The sequence below is a fragment of the Lepus europaeus genome, chromosome 9, assembly GCF_033115175.1.
Source record: "Lepus europaeus isolate LE1 chromosome 9, mLepTim1.pri, whole genome shotgun sequence".
Lineage (NCBI taxonomy): Eukaryota > Metazoa > Chordata > Mammalia > Lagomorpha > Leporidae > Lepus > Lepus europaeus.
This window is the reverse complement of record NC_084835.1, coordinates 9,026,384-9,047,284: the sequence shown is the minus strand read 5'-3', so window position 1 is coordinate 9,047,284 and position 20,901 is coordinate 9,026,384. Positions and strand designations below refer to the sequence as shown.

The window sequence follows — 20,901 nt, the reverse complement described above, 5'->3', positions numbered from 1 at the left end:
ATAGTTTTAATGATCTGTGATAACTTTAAAATTTACTGTATATGGGTGAAATAGTCATTTTGCCATTAAATTATTGCTTATAGCTATTGTCTATATTCCCACTAAATTAGGGTCTTTTGCTTTTTATTTGTGAAACTTCTTATTTGACGAAGTATTAAGTCTTTCCACGGTAATGTAAATTTAAAATATGTTATCTGAAAAACTAAAAAAAAAAAAAACAAAAAACAGAGAGGGCAGGAGGGAGAGAAGGAGAGGGAGCGAGAGAGGAAAGTGATATCATCCTATTCTTAGAATTGTATCTAGAAAACACACTGAATCTGTTCAAAACTAATTGAAATTACAATTAAAAATAAGTAAATGAAAGTATTCCATTTTCCTAGGGTGAATCTTTCAGTGGGGCTACAGGGTCAGGCCGGTGATGAGGAGCTGCCAATCTGTTTTCCAGCCCGATAGGCCCAAGAGTTCTCCTTGTACAGCTCTCCTTTGTTCTCTGGACACACCAAAGGCCACCCTACCTGGGCGACTGTGTCCCGGATTGCAATCCTGCCCCCATTCCCAAGTGAAAATTCCTTTAGTGGAGGTGTGTGTGTTTGACTTGGGCAGCCAGAGTCTGTGGTTTTCCAGAATGCCTCTGGGAAACAGGTGTTCTCCCAGGTGACAATTCTCAGATCGACTGCGGACGCTGGCTTTCTCTCGGGGAATTTTTCACACTCTGTAGCATCTAGTGAACTTCTCTAGGCCATTCACTGCTCAAGGGCCCAAATGTCGCCTCCTGTAAGAAACCTGCCCAGAAACCAGAGAGCAAGCCATCCCTGGTGTTCTAGCTGGAGGACAGGCCTTGTCTGAGCTCCATGTGGTACTGTATTTGTTGTGCATACAAGTTTATTTTTGTCACCAGACAAATGCAGAGACTTTGTTTTAGACACTGCACAAAGCCCTGAAGGGTAGAAAGGGCAACAAGCTGGATTTCCTGACCCACGAGAGACCCTGAGCCTCTGTGACTGCTCAGGACGGCCCGGTCTGATACTCAAGATGAGGGCTGGAGAGCTATAAGGATGTAGGTAGGGACAGAAAATGGAGCAAGTTGGTATCCGAGTTGAGACTAAAGGAGGAGGAAGCTTTTAACGGGAGAATGAATAAATAAATGAGTGGATCCCTTGGTGTAAGAAGAAGAGGATGGGACTTGGGGACTGTACTGGCAGCAACTGTCATTAGCTGTGTGGCTTCAGGCAAATGCCTCCATTTTCCTGAGCTCATTGTATGCAACTGTGAAACTGGAAAAATAGCCACTCACTTCCCAGCGTTTGTTTTAAGAAGTAAAACCCTGTCTGGAAAAGTGTTTTTGTTGGTGCTAAATACAATGACGAGTCTAGATGCCATTACGACGCTCCTTAATTCTGTCTGTGCGTTGTCCCTTAAGAACTCAGTGAGATGGAGAACGTTGACTGAGGGCTCATTCTCTGGCAGGCACCATGCTATGCGTTTTCTGGAACTGTAGTTGGTGTCACAACAGTCCTATGAGGCAGGTATTATTATTCTTCCCACTTCACAAGTGAGAGGCAAAATGAGGCAAAGAGGGGCCAGCCTTGTGTCACAGTGGGTTAAGCTGCTACCTGTGATAGGGGCTTCCCATACCAGCACAGGTTCAAGTCCCGGCTGCTCCACTTCCAATCCAGCTCCTTGCTACTGCTCCTGGGAAAGCAACAGAAGATGGCCCAAGTCCTTGGGCCCCCAGAACCCACGTGGGACATCCAGAGATTCCAGGCTCCTGACTTTGGCCTCGTTCTCCCCTGGCTTTTGCAGCCATTTGGGGAATGAACCAGTGAATGGAAGATCTCCCTTGCTGTCTTTCCCTTTATCTTTGTCACTCTGTTTTGAGAGTATATTTATTGGGGCCAGCACTGTGGCTTAGTGGGTTAAGCTGCCGCCTGCAGTGCCAGCATCCCATCTGGATGCTGGTTTGAATCCTGGCTGCTCCACTTCTGATCCACCTCCATGCTAATGCACTTGTAAAGCAGCAGAAGATGGCCCAAATGCTTAGGCCCCTGCCATCCGAGTCGGAGACCTGGCTCCTGGCTCCTGGCTCCAGCCAGCCCAGCCCTGGCCATTGCGGCCATTTGGGGAGTGAACCAGCTGATGGAAGATCTCTCTCTCTCTCTTTCTCTCTCTCTCCCTCTCTGTCTCTGCTTCTCTTTCTCTATAGCTCTGACTTTCAAATAAATAAATAAATCTTTTTCTAAAAGAGGGCATGCATTTATTTTCAAATAAATAAAATAATCCTTTAAATGTGGAAAAGCAGAGAGGTTAAATTGTCTTGTCCAAGGGAACACAGCTGTGAAATCCTGGCACCTGGTTTCAAACCCATCATTAAGGTGTTCTCAGGGCTGGTGCCATGGCCCACTAGGTTAATCCTCTGCCTGTGGCACCAGCATCCCATATGGGCACCGGGTTCTAGTCCCGGTTGCTCCTCTTCCAGTCCAGCTCTCTGCTGTGGCCCGGGAAGGCAGTGGAGGATGGCCCAAGTGCTTGGGCCCTGCACCTGCATGGGAGACCAGGAGGAAGCACCTGGCTCCTGGCTTTGGATCGGTGTAGTTCTGGCCATAGCTGCCATTTTGGGGATGAACCAACAGAATGAAGACCTCTCTCTCTCTCTCTCTCTCTCTCTCTCACTATCTATAACTCTACCTGTCAAATAAATAAATTTTTAAAAAATTAAAAAAGATGTTCTCAATCTGTCCCAGTTGTGACACGTCAATCATCGGAGGACAGACTTGTGTGACAGGGTGACCCTCCTCTGACAAGACAGATCAGAGCCCTTCTTCTCCGTCAGCAGATACATCAAACCTTGAAGCACAGCAGCCGAACTGCTTCCCACTTTTCTGTTGTTATTTAAACACGGATGAGAAGAGAAGCCAAGGCCTAACAGTTACAGATCCTTCACACAGGAGCTTTTCACAAAACGGACAAGGGTGAACCTTCTGCTAGTGAAACCAGCCAGCAAGGTCACTGCTAACACGAGATGACTGATAGATAAACCAGAAGAACGAGGCCCAACCCGCGTGCAGAATCAGGTGCCGTTCTCTGTGTCTACAATGGTGTGCTGACATTTTGATTCCCTTGGTCTGAGCTTTCTAACTGAACTCTCGGGCGATCCTAAGGAACACCGGGGCTTTTTAATAGCTTCTGACTTAGCAGCCACGGTGATTTCACAGAGAGCAGACGGATGGAGAGGAGCCTGGAATAGAAATGCCTTCTCTGCAGTACTGCTTTGCCTCCCTCTTTCTGGGGAAGGCAGGATGCACACAGGAACGTGATGGAGCTTTCCAGCTGTGGTTCTGCAGCATCAGAGTTTGAGAAAAAGAAAATTACCGATAATTAGGCATGAGAGCCAGAAGGGAGAACAACGGAGAAACGTTGCAGAATCCTTATTTATATCAAGGGCTCAACCCGGTGAGTGGGTGTGTGGATGGCTGCAATCTTTTGGAGGGGAATTTAGCAAAGTGCTGACACTTTGACACAAACATTCCACTCTACCAATCAGTCGGGTTTTTTTAAAAAAAGATTTATTTTATTTATTTGAAGGGCAGAGTTACAGAGAGAGGGAGAGACCATCCACTGGTTTATTCCCCAAATGGCTCCAATGGCTAGGGCTGGGTCAGGTTGAAGCCTGGAGCCAGGAGCTTCATCCCAGTCTCCCACGTGAGTGCAGAAACCTAAAAACTCAGGCCATCTTCTTCTGCTTTCCCAGGCGTATTAGCAGGGAGCTGGATTGGAAGTGGAGCAGACAAGACTCAAACCAGTGCCCATATGGGATGCTGACCCTGCAGACAGAGGCTTAATCAGCGAAGCCCCAGCCCCAGCCTCTCTAGCAATCAATCTTATAGCAATACTTGCTCGTGTGTGAAAAGGTATATGCAGGCAGATGTTCTGTAGCCTTGTCTGCACATGTGGAAAATAGAAAAGTCCACACTTTCACAGATGAAAGCATTTAAACAAATTAGGATACATGCATATTTGGAATCATTTGCTGTTAACAAATAGGATAAGATTGGGGATGGCACTGTGGCATAGCAGGAAAATAGATTAAGATAGATCTACCTATCCTGACACAGAACAATGTCAGCTGACCTAGACATTCTAATATGTCAAGTGGGGGAAAGGCAAGGAGCCAGACAGGAGCTATTATGTGGCTCCATTTCAAAATGTTTAATAGTCAAAGAAAAATACCGGCAGGAATAGGTATCAAAGGGTGACAGTAGCTGTCTCTGAGGGGCGATATTACATTTTGAGAGCATGGATTACTCTTACAAGCAGGAAATAAAACCAGCAGAGTTGGATGACTTCCTCAAGGGAAGAAAGACGATAAAAAAGAAACGACAGCTGATGGGGTTTATGCACGTTTTGGGGTGAAAGGCTGGAGTGGGTTCCACGGTGAGAGAACTCCGGGTTCCAGCCTTCTGAACCAGGGTGGCACTCAGTGAGCACGAACCCAAGCGGCCCTGCTCACACTGGGTGGCTGCGACCCATGGTGTCTGTCTTCTGCTCCCTCTCCGGTCATCTTTGGTATCCTTGGCTATCGCTGCTCCTGAGCCTTGGCTGGTGAGTCAGCTCCAGTCCCCCATTTCCCTCTCTCGCCTCTTAAACTTGGTGGCCATGACCTTGTTCTCTGGAGTCAGCCAGCCCTGAGTACAGTCCTGTTCCAACACTCTCCTAACCATGCGACTTCTGGCCATCTACTTTTCCTCTTAAGGCCTCTGTTTCCTCATGTGAAAAATGATGGTCCTGTTAGAGAAGTTGCCTCACAGGGACTTTGGGAGAGAGATAAGTATAAAAAGTGTGTGGGCACTTAATAAATGACCCCACAGGGAACTTCACAAAGTTTTTGGAATTGGGATTAAAAGATAAACTTATGGCCGGCGCTGTGGCTTAACAGGCTAATCCTCCACCTTGCGGCGCCGGCACACAGGGTTCTAGTCCCGGTTGGGGAGCTGGATTCTATCCCAGTTGCCCCTCTTCCAGGCCAGCTCTCTGCTGTGGCCCAGGAAGGCAGTGGAGGATGGCCCAGGTGCTTGGGCCCTGCACCCTCATGGGAGACCAGGAGAAGCACCTGGTTCCTGGCTTTGGATCAGCGAGATGTACCGGCCGCAGCGGCCATTGGAGGGTGAACCAACGGCAAAAAGGAAGACCTTCCTCTCTGTCTCTCTCTCTCGCTATCCACTCTGCCCATCAAAAAAAAAAAATATATATATATATATAAACTTATTTTTGGTGCAAGATTTAAATTATGTATTCTAATTTTTTATTTGCAAGACAATGAGAGAAAAAGAGAGAGAGAGAGAGAGAGAGTGATCTTTCATCTGCTGGTTCTCCCCCTAAAGGCCTGCAACCGTTAAGGCTGGGCCAGGAGCCAGGAGCTCAGCCCAGGTCTCCCACATGGTACAAGGATTCAAGAACTTTACCCATCAGCACCTGCTCTCAACATGTGCATTAGCAAGAAGCTGGAGCCTGAACTGCAGCTGAAACTCAAACCCAGACACTGATGTGGGATGTGGGCATGCCAAGCAGCATGCTGCCTGCTGTGCCCAGTGCCCACTCACTTGCTGAGGTACCTCATATGGTTATTATTGTCACTGAGTACCACCAACTCGTTTCCGGTAGAATTTCTCCCATGCATCATCTGCCAGACAACTCGCTCCCACCTTCCAGGACCTGGCTGAAATGGCCACCCTTGTGAATCCACTTCTGGTCTGTCCTCTGCACCCCCAGGCCTGATTAATGCCATCTCCCTGAGGGGGCCAGGTGCCCTACTTCACCACTGCACCTTGTATTCTTATTTGCTTGCGTGTCTCATCCATAGACTGACTCCAAGCTTCTTCAAGGCAGCAACTCTGATTTCCTTCCCCTAAAAATTCTCGGCACCTACATGAGTGCTGGGCCCCGAGTGTGAATTCAAACAGTACTTTTTCCAGCTGAGTTGATTTCACCCCTGCCTGGCTGTTTTCTGTTCACGGTGGAACAGTGTAGCTTCCTAAATGGTCTCCCAGCCTCTTTCCTCCCCAGGCCAATCCAAGTCAACCTTTGACCACAGCAGGTCCCTGCTCAGCACCCTTGAAGCACAGAGAGCTGTAGAAGGAACTCTAGAGGGGGAGCCAGACCTGGGTGTTAACTCCAGGCTTGCCACAGGCTGGCTGACGTGGCCTCAACGTCTTCTTCCTCACCCTGAAAGCAGACACAAACAACTCCCGCGGGTGAGAGGGGACACTCTTTATTTACCATTGAACGAGCACCTTGAAGTCCATCTCTGGATTTGAAAAGGGCTTTAATGGGAAAAAAATGACAGCCAATCTGACAGTGGTGATTCCAGATGGAGGAGCTGAGAAGGCTGTTGGTTTTATCCGTGCTGCTCTGAACTTTTTAAATCTTGTGCAGTTTTAGAACTAGATAGAGTCGATGGTTGCTCAGCATTATGAATGCACTAAATGCTGCTGAAATGTACTTTATTAGGGTTGATGCTACGTGATGTGAGCTGCACTTCGTTAATAAAAGTTTTACGCGGTACATACATACGCATGACATTATGGATTTTCTAAACTGTGATTTGAGGAGAGAATGACGAAGGATTCTCAAGGGGCAAAGGCTGTTCCGTTTGGGTGGACTCTCCCATCCATCCAAAGCGCCGTCCCGGGCTCAGCCGACAGCGCGCTCCTCCGACCACCAGGGGTCGCTGCAAAGCACTCGCGTCTCCGCAAGCCGGCGAGCGCCGTCTCTGGCGTCTTGGAGACGCGGGTGCGCACGAGGGGCGGGGCGAGGGGCGGAGGCTGCGCCGGCGGCGCCCATGCTGCTCGCCGAGCCTGGCGCGGCTGCACCTGCTGGGCGGTGCTCCTGAAGCCTCCGAGGCCGTGTGGTCCCGGGCGGTCCCCTCCCCGGCGTCCCCCTGCTCTGCCTTGCTCCCACTCGGGTGTCCACTTCCCGGTCCCTCGCCCGCTGCCCGGCCTCCGCCCTGCAGCCTTGGGCCTCCCGCCCGCGAGCCTGGCTCCCATGGCGCTGCAGGCGCTGCGGAGCTCGGGGGTGGCCTTCCGAAAGGTCCTGTCTCACTTCCCCGACGAGCTGAGCCTGGCTTTTGCCTACGGCTCCGGGGTGTTCCGCCAGGCGGGGCCCAATTCAGACCAGAAGGTGAGCGCTGCGGGGAGAGCGGAGCCTCCCGGTGCAGCCCCTCGGAGCCCGCCTGGTGTACGCTAGCAGCGTGCACACCGTGTGCAGGCGTGAGCTGCGGTGCGAGGGAGCGAGATGCAGCGCGGCGGAGGGAAGCGCGAGAGAGCTGCGAGGTTCCAGTTCAGTGGCCCCGCATTGGAATTTGGGGGGTGGGGGGCGGGGTTTTGAGGCAATAGCGATGCGTGGATTGCAGTTCCGGAGGCTGATTGACGTCCTAGGCCTCAGGACTTGAAACAGCCTCCCGTGGGATTCTCAGGGGCAGCCCGCTTGGAGGACCACGTGTATTAGCAGTAGGAGAAAACCCTAAAGGACCCTTGGACTTGAGGTGGCTGGAGGTCACTAACAGCAGAAGTGAGTGGGTGACCTGTAGGGTCCCCAGGCTCGGCACTAACAACAAGGGCCTGCTTGGGCCGAGTGGTTACTGGGCACAGCAGCCTGAGGGCCGAGTTTCCTGTGCAGGCTGCGTAGGACAGCCCGGCTCTGCACACCTGGCTGTGATGGGCCTTCGTTAACGTGTGCTCACTTCCGGTGAGGCTGCCTGTACTGTTGCATGGAATTCCTCTTTCCCATCTGTACTGCTGTTCAGTACTTCCCTTTAAATTGTCAGGATATGCAAAATTACAAGTTATGGTTGACAAGATACATGAGAGGTGCTTATGACCAGTTTTTGCTAATATGCATGAGCATAGTTATTATTTTGTTTAAAGATTTTTATTTATTTTTAGAGGCAGAGTTACAGAGAGGAAGAGAGAGATCTTCCATCTGCTGGTTCACTACCCAAATGACTGCAATGGCAGAGGCTGGACCTAAGCACTTGGGCCATCCTCTGCTGCTTTCCCAGGCACATTAGCAAGGAGCTGGATCTGAAGTGGAGCAGCCAGGACACGAACCGGCACCCGTATGGGATTCCGACACTGCGGGCGGCTGCCCCCATAGTCATACATTTTTAAAACATGTTTATCTGTGCTCCCCGCACAGCTCTCACTGTGGGACTCTCATTGCAGGCTGGTAGCCACCTCTTTGTTTTTCCATGAAGGTTTTGCTTTGAGCAGACCTGGAATTCTCTCCAATAAAAGATCCTTTCTCCCCTTCCCCTCTCTCTGACTCCCTCCATGAAAGTTAACAAGTCTTGTAGATTCTAACATCCATGCCTGTGTCAGAATCAACTAAAACCCTTTCCTTTCCTAACTGGAAGCTTGCAGTGGCTTCCTGTCGCGGTTTGCCCAGCCTCAATGTCTCCTTCCACCCATCAGCACCTCACCTGCAGGAAGGCGTGCCAGCATGGCCCACAGCCTCCCTCTCTGGCCTCCTCTCCCAGCACAGGAGCCGTGTTCTGTTCCCGCTGTGGGAAATGGCATGTCCTGGAACAGGCCGGGCTCTTCCACCCACCGCTGATGTGGTTCTCTCCTCCCTGCTGCCCCCTCACCTGCTTACCTCTCACATGTTCTTTAAGATTCCTGTTGTGGGGCCTGGCGTTATGGCACAGCAGGTTAATGTCCTGGCCTGAAGCACTGGCTTCCCATATGGGCACCGGTTCTAATCCTGGCTGCTCCACTTCCGATCCAGCTCTCTGCAATGACCTGGGAAAGCAGTAGAGGACGGTCCAAGTCCTTGGGCCCCTGCACCTGTGTGGGAGACCTGGAAGAAGCTCCTGGCTTTGGATCGACCCAGCTCTGGCCGTTACAGCCATTTGGGGAGTGAACCAGTGGATGGAAAATTCATCTCTCTCTCTCTCTCTCTCTCTCTCTCTCTGCCTGTCTCTCTCTCTCTCTCTTTGTGTGTGTGTAACTGTGCCTCTCAAATAAATAAATAACCTTGTTAGAAAAAGATTCATGTTTGTCATCTCCAGGCAGATTTCCCCTGCTCACCCACCTTCCTGGATGAAGTTAGTACATTCTGTGTTCCTCTGTCAAGTCCACTTAGCGACAGTTTATTCTCCCAGTAGCCTTTGAGCACTTTGCCTCCATTCTGGGGCCTGTTGGAGCTCATTCAGCCATAGGACAGTGCAGCCGGTGCTTCAGCAACCACACCGCTTAGTTCTGCTGCTCGCCGACTCTGCCCTTGGGCAGAGAGCTTGCCCTGGGCCCTGGATTGCTCTCTGGTAAAACCAGATGAAGTCATTCCTGTCTTGTGGGGTTGCTTTGAGGATACAGGTGCTGGCTGTGCTGCATGTGAAGTGTGTTCACAAGCCTGCTGGTACAGCAATGCCAGTTATTTGTGTTTATGATAACAGAGCTTGGATCGATGCCAGAGGCTTGCTTATGTTTCTGATGACAACCCCAGGTGTATTAATCACAGGAGTACGGTGTTCCAGAACTTTCTGGCCGGTCCGACTTCCTTTGCAGGAGTCGGTACTGAAACCTTTCTCCTCTTCACCTCACAGAACGCCATGCTGGACTTTGTGTTTACAGTGGATGACCCTGTGGCGTGGCATTCGAAGAACCTGAAGAAGAACAGGAGCCACTACTCCTTCCTGAAGGTGCTGGGGCCCCGGATCATCTCCTCGATCCAGAATAACTACGGAGCTGGGGTTTACTACAACCCCCTCATCACGTGTGACGGTAGGGTACGTGACTGCAGGCCTGTGTCTTCACTGGAGTGGTTGCCACCCTTTGTTCTTAGAGTACCGGTTCGCACTCGTGCCTGTGTCCTTGCAATCAGAAAATGTCCTTGACTCGGATTGCAGGGTGAGAACGTGGTCAGATGTGACTGGTAGGTTTTTTTGCCTTTGGTCAGGTGGTTGCCTAGTTTTGCTGTTGTATTACGGTCCTGTTGGGGGTGCGGTTGCAGTTGTTCGGCATAGTGGTTGAGGTACCCCCTGGTACACTGACACCCCATACTCGAAATGCCTGGTTGAATCTCAGCTCCTCTCCCAGCTCCAACTCCCTGCTGCTGTGCACCCTGGGAGGCAGCAGGTGGTAATGTGTGGGTGGTTGGATCCCTGCCACCCATGTGGGAGATCTGGCTCCTGGCTTTGCAGGCATTTGGTGGAGGGAATGAAACGGCAGCTGAGAGCTATCATCATCTCCAGAAATATGTCACAAGTTCAGGGGATTGATGCCAAGTGATAGGTGAGGACCTCTGACTGCCACAGTCGGCTGGGACTTGACGGTGGGGCATACTGGCGAGCAGCTGAGACACTCGGGTTTTCTTACAGCAGGAGCCCTGCCAAGCTGTTGTTCACATGAAGCACCCCGGCCCTAAGAGGGGTGCCGAGAACGAGCCAGGGTCCTGTGGGGCCCACTGCCGGTGTCGATCAGATGTGTCCTGGGGATGAGCCTGGCCAGGGCTGACAGTGGGTTTCGTCTGCTGAGTGTTTAGGGCCATCAGACTCTGACCAGCATACAGGTCACCTGGGGGTCTGGTGGAGCTGCAGCTGGTGACTCAGCTGGCCCAAGATGGAACCTGAGGTTCTGCAGTTTTTAACGGGCTCCCTCTGCTGCCAGTGAGACGGCCACACCTTGAAGGGCAGCAGTTTGGACTTCTGACCAGAGAGGGAGCTGAAGACCTGTCTGAACCTGGCTGGGCAGTGAGCGCTGTGATGGGCGATGTCTGCAGGCCCTTAGGGTCACGGATTTGCTTTTCAGCTTTGAGGCCCTTGCCTGCTGCCAGCTACGTTTTGCAAATGAGGAAACTGAAGTTGAGGGAGAGTAAAGGATTTCTCCAAGGTTGAGGCTGCTTGGTGCCGGTCCCCTCCGCTTCCAGGCCCGTGGGGTCTGCTTTCCCTCCCTGCAGCAGAAGAGCATTGTGTGGTACTGAGGCCGGGGGCAGCTGCTGGGCACAGTGATGCACTCCCTGTAGTCACGCAGAGCACCCCACTTTGTTCTTCCTTCCTCCGTCATTAATGTTAGGCTGAGCCTATCTCTAATTAATAGTTTTCAGACAGTATTACAAGCTCCAGTAACCAAATGTTTGGGCATAATTATATGTCAAAGGGACTGTGCTTTTCCATTGAAATTCTTTGGCTGCTTTTTAGGTATTTGCAGCCTGGGAAGGCTTTTTGGATCCTGGAGCTCAGCAGAGTGGGTCTGAAGAGACCTGTTGACACAGACGGGGCTTTGTAACCTGGGAATTCTGCGCTCAGGGTTTACCCCTAATTCCATGTGGTTAGTGCTGATAAAGAGGTTTTGTTTTTGGATATTGCTTTGTAATTATAACAGCTTTTGAAATGTCAGTAGCAAGAGACGTTTACTATGGAAAGGATGTCAGTAGGAACTTTTAAAAAAAAAAAAGATTTATTTATTGTTTTGAGAGGTAGAGTTATAGGCAGAGAGAGGGAGAGACAGAGAGATGTTCCATCCACTGGTTCACTCCCCAAATGGCCACAAGGGCCAGAGCTGGGCTGATCTGAAGCCAGGAGCCAGGAGCTTCTTCAGGGTCTCCAGCATGGGTGCAGGGGCCCAAGCACTTGGAACATCTTCCACTGCTTTCCCAGGCCATAGCAGAGAGCGGGATAGGAAGAGGAGCAGCCAGGACACGAACCAGCACCCATATGGGATGCCAGCACCGTAAGAAGAGGCTTAATGTACTGTGCCACAGTGCCAGCCCTCAGTAGGAACTTGTAGTTCAGAAACATTTCTTGTCCTTGGTGATGAGACAGGCATCGGGAGAAAGACTGAAATTCTGGAACGTGGTTTTGATTCTTAGGGATTCTCTGTGGGCCTTGGGTTTCTTACTTCTCGTACAAGGAGCGTGAGCTAAATTCTCACTTCGCAGACTGGGATGGACCTGTTTTTTGGTTTCTGATCCATCAAAGACCAGACCTAGATGGTGTCTAAGAGCCATGCTGCCAGGACTGTTTCGTAGACTTCAGTCAGAATTAGTCGTCAGGTCACACACCGGAGGACGGGTGAGTCTTGGACACCGAATCTGAAAGGTTTTGGTGGAGATGCACGTGCGGCAGGCAAGCATTTTGGTCACGCATCTCTCCTGTTTCCTTAGGTTTTATCCTTGCGTAAGCTTCAGCCTGGTATGTTGCTCTCTCTCACGCCCGTTCCTTTCCTTTTCCAGCTTATCAAATACGGGGTTATCAGCACGAGCGTCCTGATCGAGGACCTCCTCAACTGGAATAACTTGTACATCGCTGGACGGCTCCAGAAACCTGTGAGTGCTTTTTGGGCTCCACAGTGAGGGATGCCTCGGGTCTCCGAGCCTTGGGCTTGCAATGAGATAGGACCCCCCCTCCGACCTCACCCCCAGCAAGTGGAAATGACTCTCAGTTTCCTCTTACTCCCTGTGAAATTCATTGCCAAACAATATCGAGATATTAGTATTATTATATTCATGCCATTATATTAATATCTAGGTATTACCCTGAGATGCTGTTACAGTGAGGAAGATGTGTTTGCTGTTCATCCCTGGGTCCTGGCCCAGAGCTTCTAAGACCCCTTGGCAGTTCTTAGCGAACAGGGTCACGAGTCCCCTTCGGCCTCCCCTGAGCTTATGCTGAGTGATGTTTGATGAGCCCCTGTGTGGCTTCAGGACAGGTCCTGCTTAGCAGAGCAGTAACCAAATGATGAGAGCCCCGGAGCGTCCGTCTTCAGCTGTCCCCACCCCATCTCCGGGTAGTGGGGAGAGGCTGGAGGTTGAGTGTGATTGGTTGTGCCCAGGCAGTGCCACCATGAACACCCTGAACAGCAGGGTTGGGAGAGCTTCCATGACGACCACACGGAGGCGCCAGCAGGTTTGTCTCCCAGCTGGGGGCACGGAAGCTCAGCCCCTCCCCTTTGGTGCCTTGCCCTGTGTGTCTTTAATCCATCTCTCCCCGAGTCATATCCTTTACAATAAGCTGGTAATAGGCAACAAAGTGCCTTTATTCTAGCAAATTCTCAAACCAGAGGAGGGAGTGGTGGGAGACTCCGACATCCAGCTGTGTGGTCAAGTGGGGCAGTCCTGGGGGATCCGACTGTAGCGCCCAATGGACAGCGTCACAGGCAGATTGCACTGTAGGACTGCCAGCTGGTGTGTGCAGGGTCAGGATTTGGGCTGGGATGAAGGGATGAAACCCCACAGGTGTGGAGCCCACTGTGCTGGGAGTGGAAGAGCAGCCCTAGGGACGTCCACACGGCTGCTGCTGCTCTGAGGATGCGCCAGGTGCCGGCTTAGGATCCGTCCTTGAGGCCGAGAAGGGTGCAGATGAGGGAGGCTCCCAGGGCTGCAGCGGAGCCTCTCGGCACTGCCGAGATCACCTGTGCTTTTTTTTTTTTTTTTGGACAGACAGAGAGAAAGGTCTTCCTTTACCATTGGTTCACCCACCAAGTGGCCGCTACAGCCAGCGCATTGTGGCTAATGCGCTGCGCTGATCTGAAGCCAGGAGCCAGGTGCTTCCTCCTGGTCTCCCATGCAGGTGCAGGGCCCAAACACCTGGGCCATCCTCCACTGCCTTCCTGAGCCACAGCAGAGAGCTGGACTGGAGGAGGAGCAACTGGGACAGAATCCGGAGCTCTGACCAGGACTAGAACCCGGGGTGCCAGCGCCGCAGGTGGAGGATTAGCCTATTGAGCCACGGTGCCGGCCTATTTATTTTTAAAGGTGTATTTATTTATTTGAAAGTCAGAGCTACACAGAGAGAAAAGGAGAGGCAGAGAGAGTGGTCTTCCATCTGCTGGTTCACTCCCCAAGTGACCGCAACAGCCAGAGCTGCGTTGATCCGAAACCAGGAGCCAGGAGCTTCTTCCGGGTCTCTCATGTGGGTTCAGGGGCCTAGGGATTTGGGCCATCTTCCACTGCTTTCCCAGGCCACAGCAGAGAGCTGGATAGGAAGAGGAGCAGCCAGGACTAGAACCAGCACCCATCTGGGATGCCAGTGCTTCAGGCCAGGGCTTTAACCCCCTGCGCCACAGCACTGGCCCCAGTCACTATCTAATAACAACACTAGAACTCAGGAGGACCCCTGGAAGACTGTCTGTTTTGCAGAAAGCCTTTTCATGCTGGAAGTGGGGAAGGTGAACCTCAAGATCAGAAGTGGAAGCCAGGATGCGAACTAGCGCCCACCTGGTATGCCAGCACTGCAGGCAGTAGCTATACCCACTACACCACAGTGCTGGCCCCAAGTGTAGCTCATTAAAATGCCCATGGGGCCGGCACTGTGGCGCAGTGGGTTAAAGCCCCGGCCTGAAGCGTTGGCATCCCATATGGGTGCTGGTTCAATTCCCGGCTGCTCCACTTCCGATTCAGCTCCCTGCTAATGCACCTGGGAAAGCAGCGGAAGATGGCCCAACTCCTGCACCCACGTGGGAGACCTGGAAGATGCTCCTGGCTCCTGATTTTGGATCAGCTCAGCTCCCGCCATTGCAGCCATTTGGGGAGTGAACCAGAAGATGGAAGACCTCTCTCCCTCTCCCTCTCCCTCTCTCTCTTTCTTTCTCTTTCTCTCTCTACCTTTCTCTGTCTTTCAAATAAATAAATCTTTAAAAAAAAAAAAAGGTCCACAAACACTTGATTGGGCAGTGGCTATGTGGGTATATGCATATGCAAAAATGCATCAGGCTATGCCCTTAAGATGTGTGTGCTTCACCACACGTAATCTTCACTTCAGAAAAAGCTCATGATTTTTCTTCTTTTATTTATTTTCATTTTATTTGAAAGGCAAAGACAGAGAAAGCATCCTAATGACAGGAATCTCTTTCTCTTTATTGATTGATTGATTTTATTTGAAAAGCAGAGAGAGAGCCTGCTTGCTTCCATCCACTGGTTTACTCCCCCAGTGCCTCAACAGCCAGGCCTGGGCAGGCCAAAGCCAGGCGTCTGGACTCAGTCCAGGTTTTCCGAGTGAGTTGCAAGGACCCAAGGACCTCATCAGCAGGATGCTCATTAGCAGAAAGCTGGGCCTGGAGTGAGGGAGCCAGGACGTGAGCCAGGCGCTCCGGCAGGCGCTGCAGAGATCCCAGGTGGCATCTGCACCGTGTGCCGGCCGCCTGCCCCAGGAGAAACATCTTCCCAAAAATGTATTCATTTGAAAAGCAGAGAGGCTGAGATCTCCCCTCTGCTGGGTCACTCCCCAAATGCCTGTCCGGACTGACGCCAGGAACCAGGAGTTCCGTCCATTTCTCCCACATGGATGGCAGGAGTCCAAGTGCTTGGGCCATGGTCTGCTACCTCCCAGGTGCATTAGCAGGAAGCTGGATCAGAAGCACCGTGTCGCCAGGATTCACACCAGGCATTCTGATACGTGATGACTGTCCCAAGCCGCTGCTTAACTGACTGCACCCCAGAGCCTGTCTCAGGAAAAACGTGTTTTGCAAGTCCAGAAACAATAGACTTACTGAAATCATTTAGTATCGAATTACTAAGTTCTAAGCTAAACAACTCCTGAGCAAATAAATGCAATTGAAATTACAAATAGTCATTTTTTTCCAGGGTTTTTTTTTTTTTTTTTAATTCAAACACTAGATAGATTGATGGGAAGCAAAGTGAATGTGGAATTGCAAGCCTTGGACCATATTCATTTTGGCAGCTTAGTAGCTGTTTAACTTGGACAACTTATTTTATCTTTCAGAACCTCACTCCATCTGTAGAATGGGGGTAACAGCACTTACCCTGCCTACAAGACAGGTGTTGGAAATTGGAAGCAGAATGGTGAGACTAGAAAAAAACACAGGTGTTCTTGAATCTGGTGGACCAAGGCTAGGGTCGCTGTGGGGCCCAGCACCACCAACTGTATCCCCAGTATTGAAATTGTCTCATCTGTGGCTGAATCTGATGACACTGACCTCGGTTCTGAAGTGGCTGACACTTCCCACACACTCCGAAGGGGATCTTTTCCTTCTCTCTGGCCTTTTCTGTCTCTGTGGTTTTGAGACAAAATGAGATGGAATGTTAAAATGTTGTGTTATTCTCTGTACCACAGCCGGAGCTGTGCTGATCCGAAGCCAGGAGTCAGGAGCTTCTTCCTGGTCTCCCATGCGGGTGCAGGGGCCCAAGGACTTGGGCCATCTTCCACTGCTATCCCAGGCCATAGCAGAGAGCTGGACTGGAAGAGGAGCATCCGGGACTAGAACTGGTGCCTATATGGGATGCCGGCACCGCAGGCAGAGGATTAACCCAGTGCCACGTTGCCAGCCCCAAGTTGTTTTTTTTTTTTTTTTTTTTTAATAAAGCTTCAGAAACTGGAAATGCCATGGAATCTCAGAATGTAAGCATTGGAAATGACCTCAGAGTTGACCTAAGTGTCAGCTCTCCGAAGAACAGGTCAAGGCAAGGAGTAGCAGCCACACTCATACTGCACAAAAACTGCAATTCTCATCCTATCGGAGACGAAAATGTTATTGTTAATGAGTATCCCTCAGGCTTATTAAGCTTCCAGCACAAGAAAATTAACCTATCTTAAAAATAATTATAAAGTGTTGACTATAGAAATGGTTAAAAGAAGAAAAATGAGCTAAATGAGCAAATTAACTCTCCCTCCCATTCTAACGCCCATAGCCTCAGCAAGCTTTACATAAACCACTTTTGCCTCTAGGTGGCAGCAAAGATCAACCAAACTTAATGAACAAATCCTGATTGAAAAGAGCGTGTGGTCACAATTCGGACAAGAAACAGGAGGGGAGTGGGTATTTGGCACGGCTGTCAAGTCCCCACTTGGGACTCCCACGTCCCATAGGGGAGCCCTTGAGTTTGAGCCCTGACTCTGCTCCCAGTTCCAGCTTCCTGCTTGTGTACATCCTGGGAGGCAGAGGTGATAGCCCAAGTCCTTGGCTCCCAGGCACCATCCCCCACACACACACACAAGAAGGGGAGCAGATTGAATTCTGGGGTCCTGGCTTCAGCAGGCACTTGGGGAGTGAACCCCCAATGGAAGATCTCTCTTTCTCTGCCTTTCAAATAAAATGAAGAATAATAGAAAAAGAAATAGGAGTGAATGTCTTAACAAAGAATTTTAAGAATATGAGTAAGGCGTCTGTATCTATGTTTTTAAAAGTTCTATTTTCTTTATTTGGAAGGCAGAGTTACACAGAGAGAGATCTTCCATCCACTGGTTCACTCCCCAAATGGCCACAATGGCTGGGGCTGGGCCAGGCCAAAGCCAGGAGTCAAGAGCTTCATCTGGGTCTTCCACATGGGTGCAGGGGCCCAAACATTTGGTCCATCTTCCACTGCCTTCTCAGGCACATTAATAGGGAGGCGGATAGAAAGTCAGTAGGCGGAACTAGAACCAGTGCCCTTATGGGATGCTGGCATTGCAGGTGGTGGCTTTACCAGCGGTGCCGCACTTCTGGCCCCTGTGTTTTATGTGTTTTAAAGGGAGTTACATTGTCTTAAGTTTCATAATTGTCCTAAAATTTTGCAAATTTTTTAAATATTTATTTATTTGAAAGTCAGAGTTAGAGAGAGAGAAAGACAGAGACAGAGAGCTCTTCCATGTACTGGTTCACTCCCCAGATAGCCACAGCCAGTCCTGAACCAAATGGAAGCCAGGAGCCAGGAGTTTCTTCCAGTACTTTCAGTGCATGGCAGAGAACCAAGCACACGGGCCACCTGCTGCTGCTTTTCCCAGGGTATTAGCAGGGAGCTGGATTGGAAGCAGAGCAGCTGGGACTTGAACCAGCACTCATGTGGAATACTGGTTTCACAGGTGGCAGCTTAATGTGCTGTGCCACAACACCAGCCCCACTGTTTTCTTTTTAAAAACATTCTTTGGCCGACGCTGCGGCTCACTAGGCTAATCCTCCGCCTTGCGGCGCCAGCACACCGGGTTCTAGTCCCGGTCGGGGCACCGATCCTGTCCCGGTTGCCCCTCTTCCAGGCCAGCTCTCTGCTGTGGCCAGGGAGTGCAGTGGAGGATGGCCCAAGTGCTTGGGCCCTGTACCCGATGGGAGACCAGGATAAGCACCTGGCTCCTGCCATCGGATCTGCGCGGTGCGCCGGCCGCAGCGCGCCAACCGCGGCGGCCATTGGAGGGTGAACCAACGGCAAAAGGAAGACCTTTCTCTCTGTCTCTCTCTCTCACTGTCCACTCTGCCTGTCAAAAAAAATATATATACTTTTTATAAGTTTTGTGCATGTGTGTTGGATCCTTTTGTCATGTTATTCTAAAGGTATGCAGAATCTTTGAAAAGCTCATGGAAATACATGTTATCAAAAAGGTGAATGGAGGGCCAGCGCCGTGGCTTAACAGGCTAATCCTCCGCCTTGCGGCACCGGCACACCGGGTTCTAGTCCCGGTTGGGGAGCTGGATTCTATCCCGGTTGCCCCTCTTCCAGGCCAGCTCTCTGCTATGGCCCGGGAAGGCAGTGGAGGATGGCCCAGGTGCTTGGGCCCTGCACCCTCATGGGAGACCAGGAGAAGCACCTGGCTCCTGGCTTCAGATCAGCGCGATGCGCCGGCCGCAGCGGCCATTGGAGGGTGAACCAACGGCAAAAAGGAAGACCTTTCTCTCTGTCTCTCTCTCTCTCACTATCCACTCTGCCTGTCAAAAAAAAAAAAGGTGAATGGATTTCCAAAATGTTTGCACCAAAATAAACTTCTCTTTTAATTCAATTTTCCATGAAACTTCTCTTGAAGATCCCTCATATTGATAATTTTGCTTGAATTTTTAAAGCATTAACAGAGTTGGTATCTACCATCTTATTGAGAGGATTTTAATTTATTTGCATCTTTGAAGTACAATTCATACATCACACAGCTCAGCCATTTGAAGTGCACAGTTCACTGGCTTTTAGCGTATTCATGGGGTTGTACAGCCATCACCTTCTCATAGCTTCATCGATTGACTGTGAATGGAAAAATCTCCAGTCTTGGCTGTGAGCCACTGTGAGCAAGTGTTGGGGCCTCTGGCCTTTGAGATGCGAAGACTGAGTGATCCGAGAACAGCCGAGCTCCTTCTCTGGTGTGCCGAAGGAATGGCAAAGCCCTAAGAGAGGCTAAATCGGGGGTCTCCCAGGCTAAATCGAGGGTCCCCTGGCTCTCAGGGGTCCCCCGGCTCTGATGTTCGTTGTTTCTTCTTTGACCTCAAGCAGCGACTGTTGAGAACAGGTCACCCTCCTGGTGGCTGAGGATGAGAGCCGCTGGGCCGGGCTGCGCTCCCCGCAGCTGGAGCAGTCTCCCTGTGACCACCTGTGACCCTCTGTATGCACAGATCTCCCCTGTAAACCCCCCTCCCAGCCCTCCCTGCAGCATAGAGCTCGTTGCCTGTGGCCGGGGACATCTGTGCAAGCGTTACCGATGCAGTTCAGGTCAGGCCACTCCCAGTCACACACAAACGGCTGCTCCCAAGTCTGAGGACTCTCCTTTTCCCAGGCCTCTCTGGCAGCGCCCCAAGAGCTCTCTGGCTTTTCCGTCTGCACAACAGATAGCAGTGCCACTGAGACCAGTTCCTGGTTCACCTATCACTGTAGACCCAGATCAGCACAGTGACAGGACCTTCTGAATTGATATTTTTCCTTTCAGTAAGGATGCTTTTATGTTCACTCTCTTAACCTTAAACTGGCAAGCAGACTGCTTTCTTACAAAGCAACTAGGACAGCTTTCTTGGACACCGAGTGGTATTTTGTTAACCAGGAAAATGTCCCCAAACTTAACCCTTTCCATCTCTGAGTTAATAGCATGCCCAAACAGCTTGTCGTTTCAGTGAGTTTCTATAAAACCACCCAAGAAACAAAGGGTGGAGAACCATTGGGAAGGACTTGGTCATGATACAGATATGTGGATGTCGCGGGGTTGTGGAGCCCTGGACAGATCAGGGGCCTGGGTCCTGGGCTGGTGGGTGACTGCTTGTCTTGGGGAAATCTTTGTACACCTCTGAGCCTCAGTAAATAACGAGGTCACCCTCTTAGATCCGTGGTTCGATATGGAATACAAGGTTTGGAAAAATTATTCAAGGAATAAACACAGGAGTTATAGTGCCTTAAAATCTGCTCTAATCATCTTTCAAGATAAATCAAACAGAATACATCCTTAACTGGATGCATGAGAATAATTTAAAACGTTGAGAGCTTGATTGACAGAGTCTGAGGTGTTACCCTGAGTCCTGCCATCAACTCAGACATCCTTAGGAAAGTCATCTCCCCGCACTGTCCCTTGGTTCTGCTCTCTGCAGATGATTGCAATAACACTAAACTCACCCCAAGTGCTAAATGTTTTTTTTAAGTTTTCATTTCTTTTTTTAAAGATTTATTTATTTATTTTAGAGGTAGAGTTACAGACAGAGAGAGGGAGAAACAGAAAAGGAGGTCTTCCATCTTCTGGTTCACTCCCCAAATGGCCACAATGGCCAGAACTGGGCTGATCCAAAACCAAGAGCCAGGAGCTGCTTCCAGGTCTCTCATGTGGGTACAGGGGTCCAAGCAGTTGGGTCATCTACCACTGCTTTCCCAGGCCATAGCAGAGAGCTGGATCGGCAGAGGAGCAGCCAGGACACAAACCAGCACTCATATGGGATGCTGGCACTGCAGGTGGAGGCTTAACCTCCTACACCAGGCTCCAGCCCTAAAGGCTTAGTTAAGGTCTGTGAAGTCCTCATCATCACACCTGTGGAGAAAGTCCACACTTGGTCAAGTGACGTAAGGTTTGCCTGTTAGAAATATCCCCCTAAGAAAAGTGTCAGAAAAAGTAAAAGGTAGAATTTAGATTCTTAAGCCTGATATATAAAATAGTTCTCGATTTTATAATCCTGTTTTCCATAGTTATTTAAAAAACAAGAGGGAGAAGAATAGCCGGGGAATACACATTGTTCTCTTTTCTAATCACGC

The 20,901-nt window shown here is 50.4% G+C and overlaps 1 protein-coding gene across 3 annotated transcripts in view; it reads left to right on the top strand.

Moving 5' to 3' along the window:
* The first annotated feature begins 6,826 nt into the window (after positions 1-6,826).
* The window catches only part of TAMM41 (TAM41 mitochondrial translocator assembly and maintenance homolog), a 59,300-nt gene continuing 45,225 nt past the window's right edge, over positions 6,827-20,901 (top strand). For 2 of the 3 annotated variants that reach the window (XM_062200077.1, XM_062200076.1), the window contains exons 1-3: positions 6,827-7,173; positions 9,596-9,778; positions 12,223-12,315. In XM_062200077.1, coding sequence (XP_062056061.1) covers positions 7,039-7,173; positions 9,596-9,778; positions 12,223-12,315 — 411 coding nt within the window. In that variant the 5' untranslated portion in view covers positions 6,827-7,038. Of the gene's footprint in view, positions 7,174-9,595; positions 9,779-12,222; positions 12,316-20,901 lie in introns of those variants that run through there. The other variant, XM_062200078.1, reaches the window with a different exon arrangement.